The following is a 17876-nucleotide window of genomic DNA, read 5'->3' on the forward strand; positions in this document are numbered from 1 at the left end:
GCAAACCAATCTAGAATAAGAAATCTGCAATCATACTGGTTTGTCATGAGAATGAAATAATTCAATCCTTCATCTCACAGATTTACTATTAAGAGAGAAAAATGTAGGCAATAAAACTTACATTCTAACTGCACACTTCTTACCTCAGAGGGGACGCTCCCACTTGAGGGCAGAGTTACAGCTGCCACCTTGCGAGATATTTGGCATATGGTGAAATGATGTCCAGAGAGATAATTAAGAGCAACTATCCACTGGTTTCTGATAGGTGTGATGCTCTCACCATCAGGGTTCCCAGGTATTATGAACAGCACTTTATCAGCTCTGAGGATGTGATCTCTTGTCCAACAGTTTGGATCCTATGGGTAAATTGCTTGTGTACAGTACAGATTGCATATAAATGTACATATTGCATAATAAACTGCAGCAGTGTACTTGCACATAATGTATCTCTCTAACCTCAATCCCCACATCACGATCCACCAAGTATGGGAAGAGATGGCAGGTGTTCTTCAAGAAATCAGCAAACATGTTGATGAATTCCATATATGGCTGGTTTTCTGCTATATAAACAAGAAGTACTGATGGTTGGACTTCCTGCAAGGCCTGCAGTGTATCTGGTGGTGGAAAAAAGCACCCTTAATAATAAGAAGCAAGCAAGCAATTGTGAAATCAGTTAGAAGAAAAATCCATCCATGTATTGGTAAGCTGATAGAAGAAAAACACAACCATGTATTTTTAAGCTGATAGAAAAATAAAGAATTTGTTACTCTAGTTTATTTTCTCAATAACAATCATGAATAATGTATGCCAAGTGCCTCCAATCACCTTAATGGGCCTATTATGTATTATGAGCACGACTGCCTGAGAAAGTGGTCAATGGCCCTTTATCTTGGAAAGGTAGACTTTTTTGTATTATATAAAGTTACAGACCTGAGAAAAACAACCCCTTAAGGGAAAACCTGTAAGGCTGTAAAACAATGGATTTATTGAGTGTCTTTCATGCACACATGCACACACAACAAAACAAACATCAGTGATCCACTGATGCCATACTTACCTCTGTTGGTCCTCAAGCGCTTGTTAAACATGAGTAGAAATGTCAGGAAGGCTATCAAAAAGAAACCCATTGCAACTGACATCCAGATGCCTATCAAGCTGGGCTCAATTTCTGCAAAAATTGGTGAAATCATTACATACATCACAGATCAATGTGAAGTGAAGGCTGAAGTCAACAGCAGCAACATACTGAGGATTGACACTGTAGATTCCAAACAGTTACATGTTAATGTATGATATTTGAGAAGTATGGCCACCAGAAAGTGGGGAACTATCCTGCCATGACCATCCTTTCTGAGGGAGATCTGTGAAGAACTATAACAAAACAGACATGAGGGAAGAAGTATAAATGAAGGAAATTAATTACTCAAATTTACCAAATTTAGGCGACACAGCAATGTAGCATCCTGTGTGTGGAGGGCACTTGTCTGATTCAATCTGCACCGTGACAGCATAGCTACCTGGGTTGCTCCAGATTGGAAGATGCACTGTCCATTCTTCCTCCCTGGAAGTTGGTAAAAGCCAATCAGGATTTACACACATCACTGGAAACTAATTTCATTTCTGAGCAACTATGCAACATTTGTTAGTACCAAACCTCCACTTTGTGAACAATAAAATTCTAACTACTTACAAAATGTAGGAGTCTTTGCCATCCTTTTGATGTAAATGTAATAAAGAAAAGATAAACGAGGAAGAAAATCAAAACGTGACAATAATCATTAAGGTTACAGCTCCTAATTCAAATACAATATGGCATTTTCTATGTTAGATGTTGCAAATACTGTCCTGATATTGCTGACCCCAATTTAAAAGAAAAACTGGTATTGATTATGTGAAACTATCTTTTAATTTCAAGTTTCTCCATTACCAAGGAAATCTATCCACAGTTGCACAACTTACTTAGGAGAAACAACCAGAGTAGAATTGAGTGTACTATAATTGCCACAGTCTGGTTTGATAATGTCCAAACACTTGACAATTGACACTCTGTATGACACCTCAGGGAAGGGGCCAGCTGACTGAACAGTGACTGGTAAGTGGGAGGAAGTTGCAATGAAGTCCTGATGAAGGTAGAAGAACACATGCCACTCTGACAGACTTGTTTCCTCTGGATCTGTGGATAATCATTTCTTTCAATGCATTACATATGTAGTAAAATACATTTAATTAGTGCATCATTCTTTCATGTCATTCTACAAAGAACAGATAGCAGACTTATTCTAAATAATTGTCCTGCACATTTTGTTTCCACTGACAGCAATCACTGGAGAATAAAATCATATCAGAGGATGGTGATGTGTAATGCTACATTACAGTCATTCACCAAGAGTGGAAGTGAGCAAAATCCAACACAGAAAGAAGAAAATCTCTGTCCTATAGCCAGCAACTATGAGGCTGAAATTTGGCTTTTCTCCTCAGTAATATATAAAGAAAACTTACATATTCTTGTGTAGCTTGGAATCCTGAAGATGAACGTCCTCCCTTCTCCTCTGTCATTCTCAACTGTGACCTCGCCATCCCTAGCAATATCCCCGGGCACTTTGAACATTGCACAGTCATACACAAGAGTCTCATCAAGGGGCAAGCTTACACCACGGAGACTGAAATCCCGGCATTTGCTCTCTTGACTCATGTTGACTTTGTACTGAAATTTTAAGTCTAGAAAAGAAACAGAATAACATAAATGCCATATAATTAAAAACTAGTACAAAAGAGAAACTAAAATTATCAGATACCATGAACTAAAACTCCCCACAATTACAAGGTTTAGTCATAATAAAAGACTATGAACTCTTAAGAAATATTTACTGCTATGAAGAAAATAAGAGAAAATTTACTGAAAACTCTTCAGAGCATATTATGAAATGTTAAATGGCATTGATTTACTCACTCCTCCAGTCAGGGGAAGGGAAAGTGAAGTTTACCACTGACCGCTCTGCCATCCAGGTTTTGTACATATACAAACGAAGCCCAACCAGTGGTTTCTCGTGAGCATAGACGTAAGCCGGCCGCAATGATCCACACCCACTGCCTGAAGCAGCACAACAATGTCAAGTCTCTCACACATACCTTCTGGGAATGTGTGTGCAGTTATGCAAGGAAGGGTAGAAGGTTATTGGGAAGCATTAGATTTGGTTCATGAATGCCCTCCATGTGTTTCAAAAGTAAAGGGAAGACTGTTGATGACAGTTACTACTTCACTCTAGCTTGCTTCTTTATAACCTCAACATTCTACCTCTTCTAATTTATAAGAAAAAATTCACTAGGACCAAAACAGTTCTATATAAGTCAAGATAAAAAGAATGAAAATTAGGACAAGAAAATATCAGGATAATTATCAAGTTACATTTAAACAAATGTTGAATCTAAGTGAGACTAATTTCAATAAGGAGTTTGAGCCAAGGAAATATAAAATGACTTACCTTCATCAAACCTTTCTACCTGACATTCAGCTGTAGTCATGTCAGATGTCAACTGGAGAAGAAAGGCAGGAAGATAATAGTTACTTATTCTTGTTAGTATATTAACCATTATAAAATTTACTTCACGATTGCCGTGACAACAGCAGTTCCCTCATTATGGTCTTTTCTTCATTACAAGATGCATTTTCAAGCAATTTTAACCTGTGAGGAATGACACCATTCTAGCATTTGCCCCTAATCACTGGTGGTTTTGTATGTCATGAACGAGTCTGTAAAACTTCTATCACTTATTTAAATTTCAGAGATATTTGTTTTTTGTCTGTGCATAATGAACTGGTCCTCTACTGCATAGCTGTGGTGGTTTTCTTGAAGATTAAGGTATACATGGTCATACATGGCATTATTGCAGACTTAATCCACCTTGAATAGCCCATCCACTTCACATTACTAGACCAGGAGTGCACATGGTAGGCATTTAGAGGGTGGGCACAGAAATGCTGCATGAAATGTCATTGGCGAAAGTATGTAACCAACATAATGTTAATATGGTTGCGAATTAGGGGTAAATGCTGGAAATTTACCGTGCTTAATTTAACTAAGTTATCTTAATGTTTGATGTTATTCTATTCACATTGGGCATATTTACACATGCTTCTTGCACAATTTGCCATGCACTGAAACCTACGCATACATGCACATGAAGCCACAAACCTCTCTGTGGTGCAGCTGGTGAGCGCATGACACAGTCAAATTCTCAAAACCACACAGGCCAGACTGGTTGTGGTGGCAGTATCGGTTTTTGGTGGTGGTTAAATTGCTGCACAGCACTGGTACCATCTCCATGCTGGGGCAGAAGCACACCACCAACACCAGCAGGATCACCACCACGATCGTGGTGGTGGGGGCAGGTCCACTCAAGGCCATCTCCTTGAGTTGACTCGTGTCAAGATCCTTCAGTTAAGTCAACTTGTGGAACCAATTCATGTCACACACACCGGTGACTTACTGAATTTTTGCTAAAGGATATACAGGTCACATTACTCTTGTTATCCGAGTGGGTAAATGTTACTAGTACACAGTAATACATCTTGTATCGCAGCCACACCACTGCCGTTCTGAGCTTGTTGACACCAGCACTGCAGGGGATGCTACTTTCACCACTTCAGTTTCCTCAGTTCCTTCAGCACACAGTGATACAGAACCGGTCTCACTAATAACCCACCAGTGCACCTCATGTTTCTCTTCACATCATGTCCCATCACAGAGTAAAGTAGGATGTACATGAAAATGGAATGCTGTTTCACGAAAATTTACCACAACTTGACCGGCTCAACATGTTACTTCATTATTCTCTAAGTCACATATGCCCTGCCACTTATACAACTGTACCACGCCACAGTGAAGTTTCCTGCACAACACTTGACAGACTGAGAAGGGAAGTGTACCTTGGGAGCTTGCAAGCGCGGGATTTACCAGCTTTTGTATTACGTATTGTTGGATTAACTTGTTACGATTCCCTAGCTGCTGATGTGATGCTTATCTTTCTTATCTCACCTGTAGACAGTGAAGTTCCTTGCTGGTTTCCCTCTCATCTCACTAATTTTCTGAAAGCCACTTCTATCTTTAGAAGGCACTTTAAGCTCCTGTCACCATATGTGTGGCCACCAGCGCGAAGTAGACCCTTCGCTAGTCATTCCCAGCAGAGCACTGAAGTGAATGGATTGCCTGGATTGGCTGCCCTGAGAGAAGTTGGCTGGCTGTAATTGGCTGCCAAAATTACTTTGATCACCCATACAAGTCATAAACAGTAGCCAGTAGTCTCCACTATTTCAGGGTTTCTTAAGACCCAAGGAAACCGCGACGGACACGAAACACTCAACTTCCTTTTATTAACTCGTTTACCATTCTGCAATTTCTGTTTGCGTGTTCTTCCCAACCATACATTCTTGCCTAACTATATTAATTATATTGTCAAACTCGTTATATTCCGTCTTTTCTTTTCTACTTTTTCTTTCTTCCCTCGGTGTATGTGGTTTGACCGCGTAGTGGAATAGCAATAATTTAATTACAACTTTATTAATCTGGCAATAAGCAAACAAACCTCTAGAATTTTATGGTCTCAATTAAAGTACCTCGTAAGATCGTTTAGGTAGAGGAATAGAAATGATTTCATCATAACCTTTTGATTTGAGTGCAAACCAACCATGAAGGCTGTTTTTAACTATATGTATGTGGCGCAGTATTTACAAAAAAAAAATGTACCCAGAGTATAATCTTCTTCTGGCACTCACGTACTGTGCCATTCACTGCCCGATGGCACTTCCCGGTTGTTGCTTGACATTCTCTCTCTCTCTCTCTCTCTCTCTCTCTCCGTTACTGACGTTTACGCTCAGACCAGACAAGACTGCAAAAACAAGTTGTCCTCGCGGGTTCCCTGACCTCATCAACACATACACACACACACACACACACTCCATAGTAAACAGAAACGCGACCCTAATATCTCTCGCGTTGCACTTTAAATAGCTGCGTAGTAACTTGGTGAGTATGACATATTATTATGAAAGTCTGTATTTTGTGTATAAGTATTCTTCTATTCGACTTTGTACCCACTCACATTAGATTTCCGTTTGAGTGTGCAATATATATATATATATATATATATATATATATATATATATATATATATATATATATATATATATATATATATATATATATATATATATATATATATATATATATATATCCTTTCCGTATCCTTAATACTGGGTACTCCAAGATAACGCTGGTATGTAAGAGCTGATCAAAAGATAACTGGTTTATTGGGCTCCATAATTGTCATTGCCGAGTAGTTTGCTCAGTTACGGCTGTTGTGCGACATGTGACCACAGGTATCATATTTATGTGATCACAATTGTAAATCTATCTACCTATTTTTTTTTTTTTTCTTCTTCTTCTTCTTCCTTTAGAGAGAGAGAGAGAAAAAAAAAAGGCCCACTGAGGTACCGGCCCCTAAACGCAAGTAAAAAATACAGGAGTGTCTTGAAACCTCCCTCTTGAAAGAAAGATGCCGGTCCCCGAATACGTTCCAAAGCAGCAGTCAAAAATTGAAGGATAAGTGTCTTGAAATCTCCCTCTTGAAGGAATTCAAAGTCATAAGAAGGTGGGAATACAGAAGCAGGCAGGGAGTTCCAGAGTTTACCAGAGAAAGGGATGAATGACTGAGAATACTGGTTAACTCTTGCATTAGAGAGGTGGACAGAATAGGGGCCGCGGGAGGAGGGGAGGCATGCAGTTAGTAAGATCAGAAGAGCAGTTGCCATGAAAATAGTGGTAGAAGATAACAAGAGAAGCAACATTGCGGCGATGAGAAAGAGGCAGAAGACAGTCAGAGAAGAGGTGATAAGATGAAAAGTTTTTTTTTTTTTTTTATCCTGTCTAAAAGAGCGGTATGAGTGGAACCTGTGAAGCATACTGTGAAGCATACTCCATACATGGACAGATATAAGGCCCCTGTATAGAGTTAGCAACGGTGAGAAAAACTGCTGGAGACGACTCGGAATTCTACGTACCTATTTATCTTTATAACAGGCAATTCCGCACGGCGTGGCGCACACAAAGGCTTGTATTCTGAAACACTTTGCTCTCTCAACTCGACTATTTTCCAAGGCCACAGAGATAACTAGCCATTTCCTTACTAGTGTCTCTCCTTTAAATAATGTAGAAATATTATCAATCTGTCACCAAAATCACAAAAACACCCTTTTAAATCCGTGTCGCTTCAATTAGAGCCTTTTAAAAGTAGTGGAGGTGCGGCAGTTTCAGGATAGGGCAAAACACACACACACACACACGATTCACACTCTTGTCGGCCCCTGGAAGAAAGATACATATCTTCGTGGGCCACCTTACCACATCCGAGCTTAGGCATGGCACTGCTGGTCACACAATTGTACTAAATTCCATCTGGAAATCATTGCTGTTTGCAGTGATTGTATGATTATTTCTTTATTACATGTAATAGAAAATCTCATGCTACCATTCTTAATCCTAATATTTTAAAACATCTGCATCCTGCTCACGCCATTTGTTTACACAGCCATCCACATTTTATTCTGACTTCTGAGAAACCACCATATCCGCTTTGGCTTCTAAAAAAAATAACAGAGTCCGGTGAATAATACATTCCCTAATGGTCTATATCATTAGGAAAGAAATTAGTTTAGTTTATTACGTCAGTTAATTTTTTTTTTTTTTCACTCGCTTGATATGTAAAAGAATAAATAAATAAATAAATAAAATAAAATAAAATATAAAAGCCATTTGCCGTCTAACAGATGGCGACCACCTTAAAACCCCTTCTTTTAAAATGGAGCTTGATGATTACCACACCACACAACTACAGCTCCAAGAACGAATATTTTCACCCATTTCCTCCGTTCCTAAAACTTGCTGTGTTAACTTTATAGACTTCAAAATGCTCCCCACCAAAGTTCACTGTCAATGTTACTCTTCAGATACTTTATTTATTTATTATTCATTTTTTATTATTTATTTTATTAATTTATTAATTTATTTTATCTATTTTTTACTTATTTATTTATTTATTTATTTTTATTTATTTATTTATTTTTTTTTTTTTGTGTCTGAGTTAAAAGTCGTTTTTCATGTGAAAGCTGATGGGGTTATTATTATTATTTAATGTAAGAGTTACTGTTTTTTTTTTTTTATTTATTATTATCATTATATATATATATATATATATATATATATATATATATATATATATATATATATATATATATATATATATATATATATATATATATATATATATATTTTTTTTTTTTTTTTTTTTTTTTTTTTTTTTTTTTCTTTACATATTTTGATGCCGTTACTGAGGTTAATGATGCGCTTTTTTTTTTTTTTGAGAGTTTTCATGATTTTGTTGATAATTCAACAAGGATTTTATGTTGTCAATGGCTGGAGGGAAACACACACACACACACACACACACACACGAAATCTCGACATACCAGTGTGGCCTTTGAAGGCGAAAGCCTGAAGAAATTCGAAACAAGGGATATATTAATGCTAGTAATGAAATACTGAAGCTTCACTTCCCTCATGACCCAGTAAGGAAGGTCGCTGATCCCTTCATCTACAACACTAATCTCTTCAAAATAAACAGTGATAACTAAGTCAAACTGCTTATGCCAGTTTATGCTTAGTGTGACCTACATTACAGCTATTATTATTATTACTGCCACCCACGACAAATACCGCGATACATTATTATTATTATTATTATTATTATTATTATTATTATTATTATTATTATTATATTATTACTATTACCCATGCAGTGTGATGCTCAAGTTATCAATGCAAACTACCTACCACAGGATATATTAAAGGATTCATATTCTATACCTAACTTTGTCTTACTTCAGGTTATGGCCCAGAATGAAATTACCTCTCTCTCTCTCTCTCTCTCTCTCTCTCTCTCTCTCTCTCTCATTACCACACACAACTGATGAAATAAATGATGATTCGTTTCAATTTATTTTTTTTTAATGACAAGACAAAATTCTTCCAGGCCACATGAAGTATATAAAATTCTAAAACAAATTATAATAATCCTCTTTTGACATGACAAGGAATGTGAAGGAAATACATTAACTCCTACACAATACACCAACTTCAAAGTCAGTTTAAAAAATATAGCAATTCACACTAATTTGAAAATGGCTTACTCAAGTTAAGAATAAAAAACAAGCAAAACATGTTCTCTATAATTTGTGTCATTTAGTCTGTATCTTATCTTAATTAGTTGATGAGAGCTTCCAGCTGAACCAGACGAGCATTGATATCCGAGTGGAGTCTCATGGGGATCATGCCAGCAAAGGTCACAATGGCACGGGCTTGCTCCTGGAGGTGCTGGGGACATGGGGAAAAGAGATGTGAGATATTAATGAAAACAACCTAAGAGTTCTGTTTTCATCATTATTATGAAAGCACCAGTAAATGAACAAAGTACATTTAAGGAAATGTGATGTCATGTGAGATAATGGGTAGGTGAATCACTCAGGCTGAACAAACAAACAGGATGCACATTGCTCCTCATTAAGTAACATAAAGGTTATTCTCATGTGCAGTTTAAACTTGTTCTGTTTCTATCATATGCTTCATACTTATTATAGCAAAACAATTATTGTGTATGCTTAGAGATTCAGTGTACCTTGGGAGCTGTAGGGGCAGATGCTGCAGACACATTGAGAGAAGGCTGGGGAGACTGTGGCAGCTGGCTTGATCGATACAGCTTGTAGGTTGTTGTCATGGCAGCCAGGAGGATGTGTGGCAGCACACTTCTCACCTCACTTCCTTGAGCTATCACCCCGGCCACTCGGCTATCAACCTCATCCCTCCGCAGGGCAATGATGTGCAACTTCTTCAGGATCTGAGGAATGACAAAATGAAATACATTATGGTTATGCACTCTCAGTGGGCCTTTTTTTCACTCTTTTAGTTGCCCTTGACCAGTGCCCTCTTACATAAAAAAATATTAAATAAAAAGTTAGTTTCCACAGGTGACACTCACTATATCGAAAGACAAATCAACAATAAAGTGACAGGAAAAACAAATGGCATTAGCACAAACCCACCTCAAGAGCATCAATAAATCTTTCTTTGTGATAAAAGTTGAAGAAGGTGGCCAGGTCCATGAGGAGGTGCAGGGTGGCCACAATGGTGGGGAAGGTGTTGTGGCCATGAGTCTTGAAGCGCAGAGCCACAGCAGAGGCAAGCTCCACCACACGGCTGCGCTGACTCCCACTGCCGCCCTCAGGCTGATGCACCACTTGGCTCAGCAACTGGTTCAGCAGGGACACTACTTTTTCATGATTCTGTTTGCAAAGAAAAGTATCAGTAGCAGTTTCATGTTGGAAAGGCATTCAAAACCCATGGTATTGTTCATTTACACAAAATCTGGTGCAAAACCAACAACTAGTGTTTATTTACCTTAGCTAAATCATATAACTTAATAGCATCTTCATGGAGCCCCTTCTTCTCTGAGTCCTGAGCCACCATCTGTATTACCTCACTCACATCAACCTGCAGTAAACATCAATCATTACATAACATGCCTGCACATGTGTGGTTTCATTCTTGTTATGGAATACAAAAATAAACTTTGAGAAGAATTCTGAGGTGTAAGACATTAGCAAGTGTCTTCATTCAACAGCAGGTTATGTTATTAACTCTAATGTCTACACCAGGAGTGGCTCACCTTGAACTTGTCAATGATGCCTGGAGTGCGGCGGGCGTCAGGCTCCAGCCGCCCCAGGAGCAAGTCAAACTCCCGTGACTGCAGCACCAGCTGACTTATGCAGCCAGAAAATACATTCTCACCATTCCTCCCTTTTAGTGACCTGTTTAGGAATTGTAGGATGACTGAGGGTATATTTTTAATACTGCATTACACACACACACACACACACATACACACACACACACACACACACACACACACACACACACACACACACACACACACACACACAGATATTATGTTCAATATCTTAATGTTCATTCAACGGCAGCTAGAAAAAGCAACATTCCTAACATTTTCCTATCTATCTACATACTAAGCCAGCAATCCCACACAGGATGGCCCAGACAAAGCGCCACATACACATACACATCATCCACACTCTTAGCCCCAACAGCCCCTTGTGGACTTTTAATCAGTAATAAAACCTTACGAAATCAGACTATAAAGCAATAAAGGCAATGCTGTGACCTATAAGCATACAAGGCTCACTCTGTACCTTAAGAAGAAGCAGTAGTGAAGCGCCTCGCAGGGATCCGTCACCTCAAACTTGCGAGTGTAGAGGAGGATGAGACGAGTAAGATTAAGGCGTCGGACTCCCTCTGGGTCACCATCCTCCCTTGACACTGCACAAGAAGGAACACTTACATGCTGTCAACTTGCTTATTGTAATCCCTTGAAAACTTTTATAACAATTCCTCCAATAAATAAATAAAAAGTAATACACCAAACAAACAAATGACTTTTATACATTAGGTCTTAGTTGATTGATGTTCCAAACTGTAATTATTTCTAATATTTAACCTCTTATCTAATAACCCCTGACATTCTTTACAGATCAGGCACACACACAATATATATACAAACATACATACATACATACATACACAAAAGAATGTCTCCTCCAGAAAGGTAACTGAGACAAGGTACACAACTTTTACATTCATATTCCTTTGCACCACTCTCCTAGCACCTTGGCCCACAATGGAGAAGATAAAGTACTCCTGCCTTCACTATACAGGGCTGATTCACACAGCTTGATACAGGGAGTCCTCAGTCTTGACTTCTACTGTTTTGTGGTTACAACACTGGTAATGCTTGTCCCCTTTGCTAATTTTTTTTTTTTTTTGCTACTGATTTATTTCAATATTTTTACTTACTGTATTACCTTCTGTGTTTTTTACAGGTACAGTAGTTGTTTTTTTTTCTATATTATGACTACAGTACTATAACATTAGCAAAGATGAGTGGCATACTGCAGGTGCTTACTTAAGCTGCCTCTAACCTATGCCAAAAATTGGTTTACAACATGATGTAGGAATAGAACTCCATCATAACTCAAGGACCCCCTGTAGAGCTAAGACTAAAAACAACTACAATCAGAGTTGGTGAGTCTGGCCCAGCAAACACATACACATGGGGGCGTGCACTTCAGAGGACAGGACCAGCAGGTTCATCTCATGCAGGGCCAGGGCAATGTGCACTGCATGGCACCGCAGGGCTTCCTTACGGCTCAAGAACTCAATGGCAGCCTCAAATTGTCCTGTTTGTAGGAGTATCTGGAAACCAAACCATTTCTCTGAATTTCTGGTCATCTTGTATAAATGAGAGGGTTAGAAGGTTTTAATGCATCTTATTTTCTTCCTACATCTAGTTCTTATCCTACAAGTTTGTGAATATTGAATTAACAAAGAAAATAATTATCAACATTCTTTTGAGAAGCAACTTTTGGTTCATTTACTGCAAACACTATCACTAATATGAATTGTTATCATACTTTATTGCTGAGATCTGAGAAGTAATCATCAATGAGGATGCTGATGTAATAAATATATCTATAAGACTCTACAACTCCTTTTCCTCAACAAATTTTGTTTTCTCTAATCAAAACTCTAAATATTTCATCAGTACTAATGTGAATACTTCCCAGATTCACTTACAGAGGTGTAGAGAAGAGGCTGGTTCCATGCATTGAAGTGTGATTCCCCTGGAAAATAAAAGGTACATGCATATATATTACCACAGTTATAACATAAGAACATAAGAAAATAAAGGAAGCGGCAAGAAGCCAGCAAGTGTACACATGAAAGAAACATACCTACCTAGTATTTCCACATCCATAAATCTATCTAATCTTATTATAAAGCTCCCTAATGACTCAGCACTAATAACCTGAATAGTGAGTCTATCCCACTCAAATACTCAGATATGGATTATTCTTCACACATTACCAATACTCAGTAATCCAGCAGCATGGGTGAACTCTGGGAAAAGCCTTACCATACTGCTCATACAGAAGATTTTGAAGTTGAATGAGAGTAAGAGTGTCCTGCTGTATGCTGCTGGTGCTGGATACCAAGGCAGAGGAGGAGCTGTCACAGTCCACCTGAAGGGAAGGAAGAAGTCTCATGAGTCTTGGGACTATATTCTGAAACATTTCTGCCTGCACCTCCACTACTTTCAAAAGGCTCTAGTTGAAGTGACAGGTTTTTAAGAATATTTTTACAATTTGGTAATAGATTAAGAGAATTTCTGCATTATTAACAGTCTTGAAAATCTGACTAATCATCTCTGTGACTTAGGAAAATAGTTGTGGTGAGAGAGCAAAGTATTTCTGAATATATGGCCCTGGCTTGAGGCAATGGCTTGTGATGACTATGATCTTACATACATACACATATATACACCAAGGTTATCTTCTCTAAAGAAGTTGGTAGTTAAGACAAGGCATACAACTTTGACATTCACACTCCTTCACACCACTCTCAGCCCCTTGGCCCCCAACGGAGAAGAGAAACTACTCCTGCCTTCATTTTATAGGGACCAGCTGCACAACTTGAGCGGTTTGGTCTGGAACAAGACTCCTTCATAACAAGTACCCTCCCCTACCACACTCGATAGCTAAAGCCTTATTTTACATTAATGAAGGGCTTCTAGAAGACAAAGCTACATTACATGAAAGATATAAACTGAATTATTACTTTTACAGTCATTCAAAAGAAGATATCTAAACAAAAATGTCTTGAGCTCTTACACATTTTGTTTGTTTTACTCTTATGCTTCATTATCAAGACACTTCTCTAGTTTTAGTTAATATTTTTGGCTCTTTTTCTTTAATATGCACTTTGTTGCCCTTGGCCAGTGCCCCACTTACACTCACACAAACACGCAAAAGAACAAAAAAAGTCCTATCACAACACAAAACAGATCATGTGATGACAATAACCACACAAATAAATGTAGAATAATTCCTCAGTTACCACAAAAAGTAAGAAAAAATCTAATAATGACAGAAACAATTGCCCAATAATACATCACTCACCACACACAGCTTGAGCCACAAGTAATCATCAGTGGTGGTGGTGATATCTGTGTGGTCTTCATGAGGGTCGCAGCGGCTCACCAAACAGAACACAGCTCGCTGCCGAGACAAACAACAAGGGTATTTCAATGATTTGTCCTCTACTCATACTATTGCTATGTTCAGCATGTGCCAAAAAATTACACTTCTTTATTTAATCCATTCACTACCACACACCATTTCCAAGCTTCATGAAGTCACTTAATGCTAGTCAATCTGGAATAAATAAAGTAATAATTGTGGAGGATAAGTAACTGGAGATGATTTTTTACCCCTTAAGTATGAAAAAAATAGTCCTAAACATAATGAGTTTCTTTACTTATACACAAAACCATATTAACATCATGGTTTGGTACTGAAAAGGTTAAATCTTTCAATGCTGTACAATAACAAAGATCATTTGGAGAAAAACAAGGAAAAGAGCAAATCATGAGTAAATTCCTTTAAAGCAACCAAAAATGGGCAGTCACACCTTGAAGGGATCTGGGGAGTTTACAAAAAGTTGCCATTAGAAGGAGGAGACAAATTGCAAGTAAATTGGAATAAGTAATGCAAATGGACATTGTCTCACCTTGAAGGGATCTGGAGAGTTCTTGACAGCACGCTTGTAGGATGTCCTCAGCTTCTTCTCTAGGTCTGGCGGAAGTCGCCCTGAGTCACTCTTGTAGTAGTGCTCCAGCGCCCCCACCACCTCCACCACCAGAGGTGAGCTGCCACACCACACACAATTATTGCATCCATCTCCCTCTTAACTCTCAACATAAGCTTACTGATTGCTAACATGCTAACAACAAGGACTGACTGGATTATCTTATCATCCAAAATTGGAGGATGTGTCACGCAATAATGCAATCCAATCACCTATTTTCAGCGGCAGCCTGACATGCAGCCTTGCTTCCTCCAGCCCTCATGCAGTAGTAGATGAGCGGCCATACTGGGGCACCACTGGCCTGTCCGTCCTCCAGCGTGGCCGTCACCTGTTGAGGCAGCACAACCTCCAGGTAGGCACGCACAAGTGGCACTAGGCCCGGCACTCCGCCCAGCTGTGCACGCTCCAAGTTTGAGTAAACCATGTGTCTCATGTGACTTGTGTACCTGTGGATGAGTTAAATATCATTTTCACATTCACATATCAAGTTTTCATAGCATATGGTATATCATTCTATCTCTATCTATCTATATACCAGGCTGGTATACAGATCTGGGTCACGGGGTGGCCCAGACAAGACACCACACACTCACACATGTATCATTCCTCCTCTTAGCCCTGTCAGCTTCTGGTGGAAAAGTAATGTCTCATGGCTCAATGGGAGATGGAACAAAAATTATTGCTCAAAAGTAGAGTGTTAGGAATCACAAGGATCCAATCTCAAACACCAAAACCATCACTTGCACATAAGTGGTCAAACTCTGAAATACACCAAAGCAAATAATTTCATCGGAAAAATCTGAATTAAATCTAGCTATATGAGTATCTAAAAATCCTCTAAGTTATCACCACATATACATAAGTTCACAGTTGATTAAAATAGCCTCAGTGCATACACCAACATCCAACACTTACGACTTTTCGAGATAGGTGCGAGCCTGTTTGACCACAGCACTCTGGACCCCAGATGTGACTCGTGCTTTGGATGTCTCCCCCACCATGCTTACTGGCACCTCACTCAAGCACTTGACCAGCACCCACAAATCTGTGATGCTCTGTGGACCAACACCAACACTTCACTCACATGCATCATCCTTGGGAGTTTTGGAATGTATGGAAAATCAATACTCTTCAATTCTCACTCACTAGTATATGGAAGCATTGGTTTAAGCACATGCCTCTCAAGGAATAAAATGAAACAGTTTTTAATAAATGCATGCCAATCTAAATTTGTGGATATGAAGACAGCAACACTATTATAATAACTGATTTTTAAGACCTAACATCTACATACAATGCCATCATCATTCCAAAAGGTAGAGTCACTTAGCTTAGCAACAAAACTGTTATGTGTAACATTTCCCAAGTCCTCAAGCCTTCAGATCATACCTACAATTTTCACATATCTATAATATTTTATTTTTATTTTCAGCCATTTGGATTAAACAAAGCCTCTTGAGAGAGAAAAATATTTTCATTAAATATGATATGAGCAGAGGCTATCCAGCAAACAATGAAAACATGACCATTATCATACTAAGAAAATCATCTTTCAGCCTTGAGTACCACAAAGGGAGGCAGTCTGAGCATCAACAATCACCTGGTCATTCAAGGTGGACGCGGCCTCCCCCAAAGCCTCGGCCAGGTTGGGTCTGATGCCACCCTGCAGGATCTCCTCATTGTACTGACGCACCACTTGCACATAGGCTGTCTCCTCACTGCTCAGGCTGCTGCCACTGCCCCCCACATGGGAAACACCGTACACACTGTCCTGAGAAGAGAAAGAATGCTATGAAACACTTAATTCCCATTCTCTAAATGCTACTCACTCCTCATGATGGTGAAGAAATCAAGTATTTGATGCTAAGATATGATTTAACATAAGAACATAAGAAAATAAAAATTGGTGGAAGAAGCCATCACACCTATGTGTGATAGTCCCTATACAAAACATATCTACTTGTTTACAACTATCATCCCCATCCCCATAAATTTGTCTAATCAGTACTAATAACCTGATTACTGAACCCCTTCCATTCATCTATTTGAGAACTTACTGTATGAGCTTGGGATCCTAGACAGGCCAGGATCAACTCACACCCAGACCAGCTGACAACCAAATATCTTAGCCAGCCAGCCACTGATAATAAAGTATCATTAACATGTGAATGATACCCTGACCCTTACTCTCAGGACAGGGGGTGAATGTCCTCTCGTAGGCTTAAGGATAATGATAAGCTGAGAGCATTGGATACAAGTTCCTCAGTATGTCATCACCTTCATCTTTATCACACTGTGCAGGGCAGACTCTTAGAAATCATGAACATTACTGTAGTATCACTCAATGACAAGATCTATAAACCTGGTCACATATCATTTACAATAAAAGAGTCAGGTGACTAATGAAAGAGTCACTGGCCAAACAAAGGAACAGACAATATTCAAACACTCACTTCCACCGTGTTTGGTACTTTTTCCTCAATCCAAAGTCCTTTGATCTGCCAAGTCTATCAGTTCTTTGGTTTTGTATGGAGGTTATCGGCAGACCCGAGGAGTTGAGATAGAGAGGTAAGACAAAACACAGAGCAAGGGAGTGCTAGCTGATTATGACTGAAGTGCACCATCTAGACAATGCTCTGACTTTGTGGGTAAAATAAAGCACAATTACATATTGCATCCAAAAATCTGAAACCCTATATCAAATCTACATCCAAATCCTAAATTCATCATACTGAAGGAACACAGCTCATCATATATTGGGATGACAGGACTAATAGTGTGAATGATGCGTGTGTGTGAGATGCTTTGTCTAGGCCACCCTTGTAGAGAGATAGACTGTGAACAAGAAAGTAGCCATTCCCTGATACCATTTCTCTAAGCATTATGGTGACACAGAAGGCAATACATGCTTTTGAAAGTTTATAGTACAAGAATATAAACAAGTACTCATAAGTATTACAAAAGATGGAAAGTTTCTCATTAACTGGGAAACAAACAGGAAATTTTAATCATTACAAGTAAAACAAAAAAGGATGATAATAGGATAAAACT

The 17876-nt window shown here is 38.7% G+C and overlaps 3 protein-coding genes across 15 annotated transcripts in view; 1 reads left to right on the forward strand and 2 right to left on the reverse strand.

The window, feature by feature from the left end:
- The window catches only part of LOC135089817 (uncharacterized oxidoreductase YjmC-like), a 23152-nt gene extending 22381 nt beyond the window's left edge, over positions 1–771 (forward strand). For all 4 annotated transcript variants that reach the window (XR_010261650.1, XR_010261649.1, XR_010261652.1 and 1 more), the window contains one exon: positions 149–771. The gene's annotated coding sequence lies outside the window, so the exon portion shown is untranslated. The remainder of the gene's footprint in view (positions 1–148) is intronic.
- LOC135089813 (uncharacterized) overlaps positions 1–5835 on the reverse strand; it is an 8636-nt gene extending 2801 nt beyond the window's left edge. Inside the window, exons 1-10 of one of the 10 annotated variants that reach the window (XM_063985893.1) lie at positions 5037–5825; positions 4194–4498; positions 3483–3534; positions 2951–3091; positions 2500–2718; positions 1960–2173; positions 1434–1561; positions 1058–1168; positions 457–614; positions 144–356 (exon numbers count right to left, since the gene is read on the reverse strand). In XM_063985893.1, coding sequence (XP_063841963.1) covers positions 144–356; positions 457–614; positions 1058–1168; positions 1434–1561; positions 1960–2173; positions 2500–2718; positions 2951–3091; positions 3483–3534; positions 4194–4406 — 1449 coding nt within the window. In that variant the 5' untranslated portion in view covers positions 4407–4498; positions 5037–5825. Of the gene's footprint in view, positions 1–143; positions 357–456; positions 615–1057; positions 1169–1433; positions 1562–1959; positions 2174–2499; positions 2719–2950; positions 3092–3482; positions 3535–4193 lie in introns of all 10 variants that reach the window. The other 9 variants (XM_063985892.1, XM_063985901.1, XM_063985900.1 and 6 more) reach the window with 9 other exon arrangements.
- A 3206-nt stretch (positions 5836–9041) lies between these two features.
- LOC135089818 (nuclear pore complex protein Nup93-like) overlaps positions 9042–17876 on the reverse strand; it is a 39513-nt gene continuing 30678 nt past the window's right edge. The window contains exons 5-18 of the mRNA XM_063985910.1: positions 16426–16596; positions 15741–15880; positions 15038–15271; positions 14748–14886; positions 14138–14236; positions 13096–13201; positions 12756–12802; positions 12230–12374; positions 11315–11441; positions 10774–10915; positions 10506–10598; positions 10151–10390; positions 9727–9945; positions 9042–9425 (exon numbers count right to left, since the gene is read on the reverse strand). Of these exons, the coding sequence (XP_063841980.1) occupies positions 9315–9425; positions 9727–9945; positions 10151–10390; positions 10506–10598; positions 10774–10915; positions 11315–11441; positions 12230–12374; positions 12756–12802; positions 13096–13201; positions 14138–14236; positions 14748–14886; positions 15038–15271; positions 15741–15880; positions 16426–16596 (2013 nt within the window). The 3' untranslated portion in view covers positions 9042–9314. The remainder of the gene's footprint in view (positions 9426–9726; positions 9946–10150; positions 10391–10505; positions 10599–10773; positions 10916–11314; positions 11442–12229; positions 12375–12755; positions 12803–13095; positions 13202–14137; positions 14237–14747; positions 14887–15037; positions 15272–15740; positions 15881–16425; positions 16597–17876) is intronic.

This window comes from Scylla paramamosain, chromosome 33 (genome assembly GCF_035594125.1).
Source record: "Scylla paramamosain isolate STU-SP2022 chromosome 33, ASM3559412v1, whole genome shotgun sequence".
NCBI lineage: Eukaryota > Metazoa > Arthropoda > Malacostraca > Decapoda > Portunidae > Scylla > Scylla paramamosain.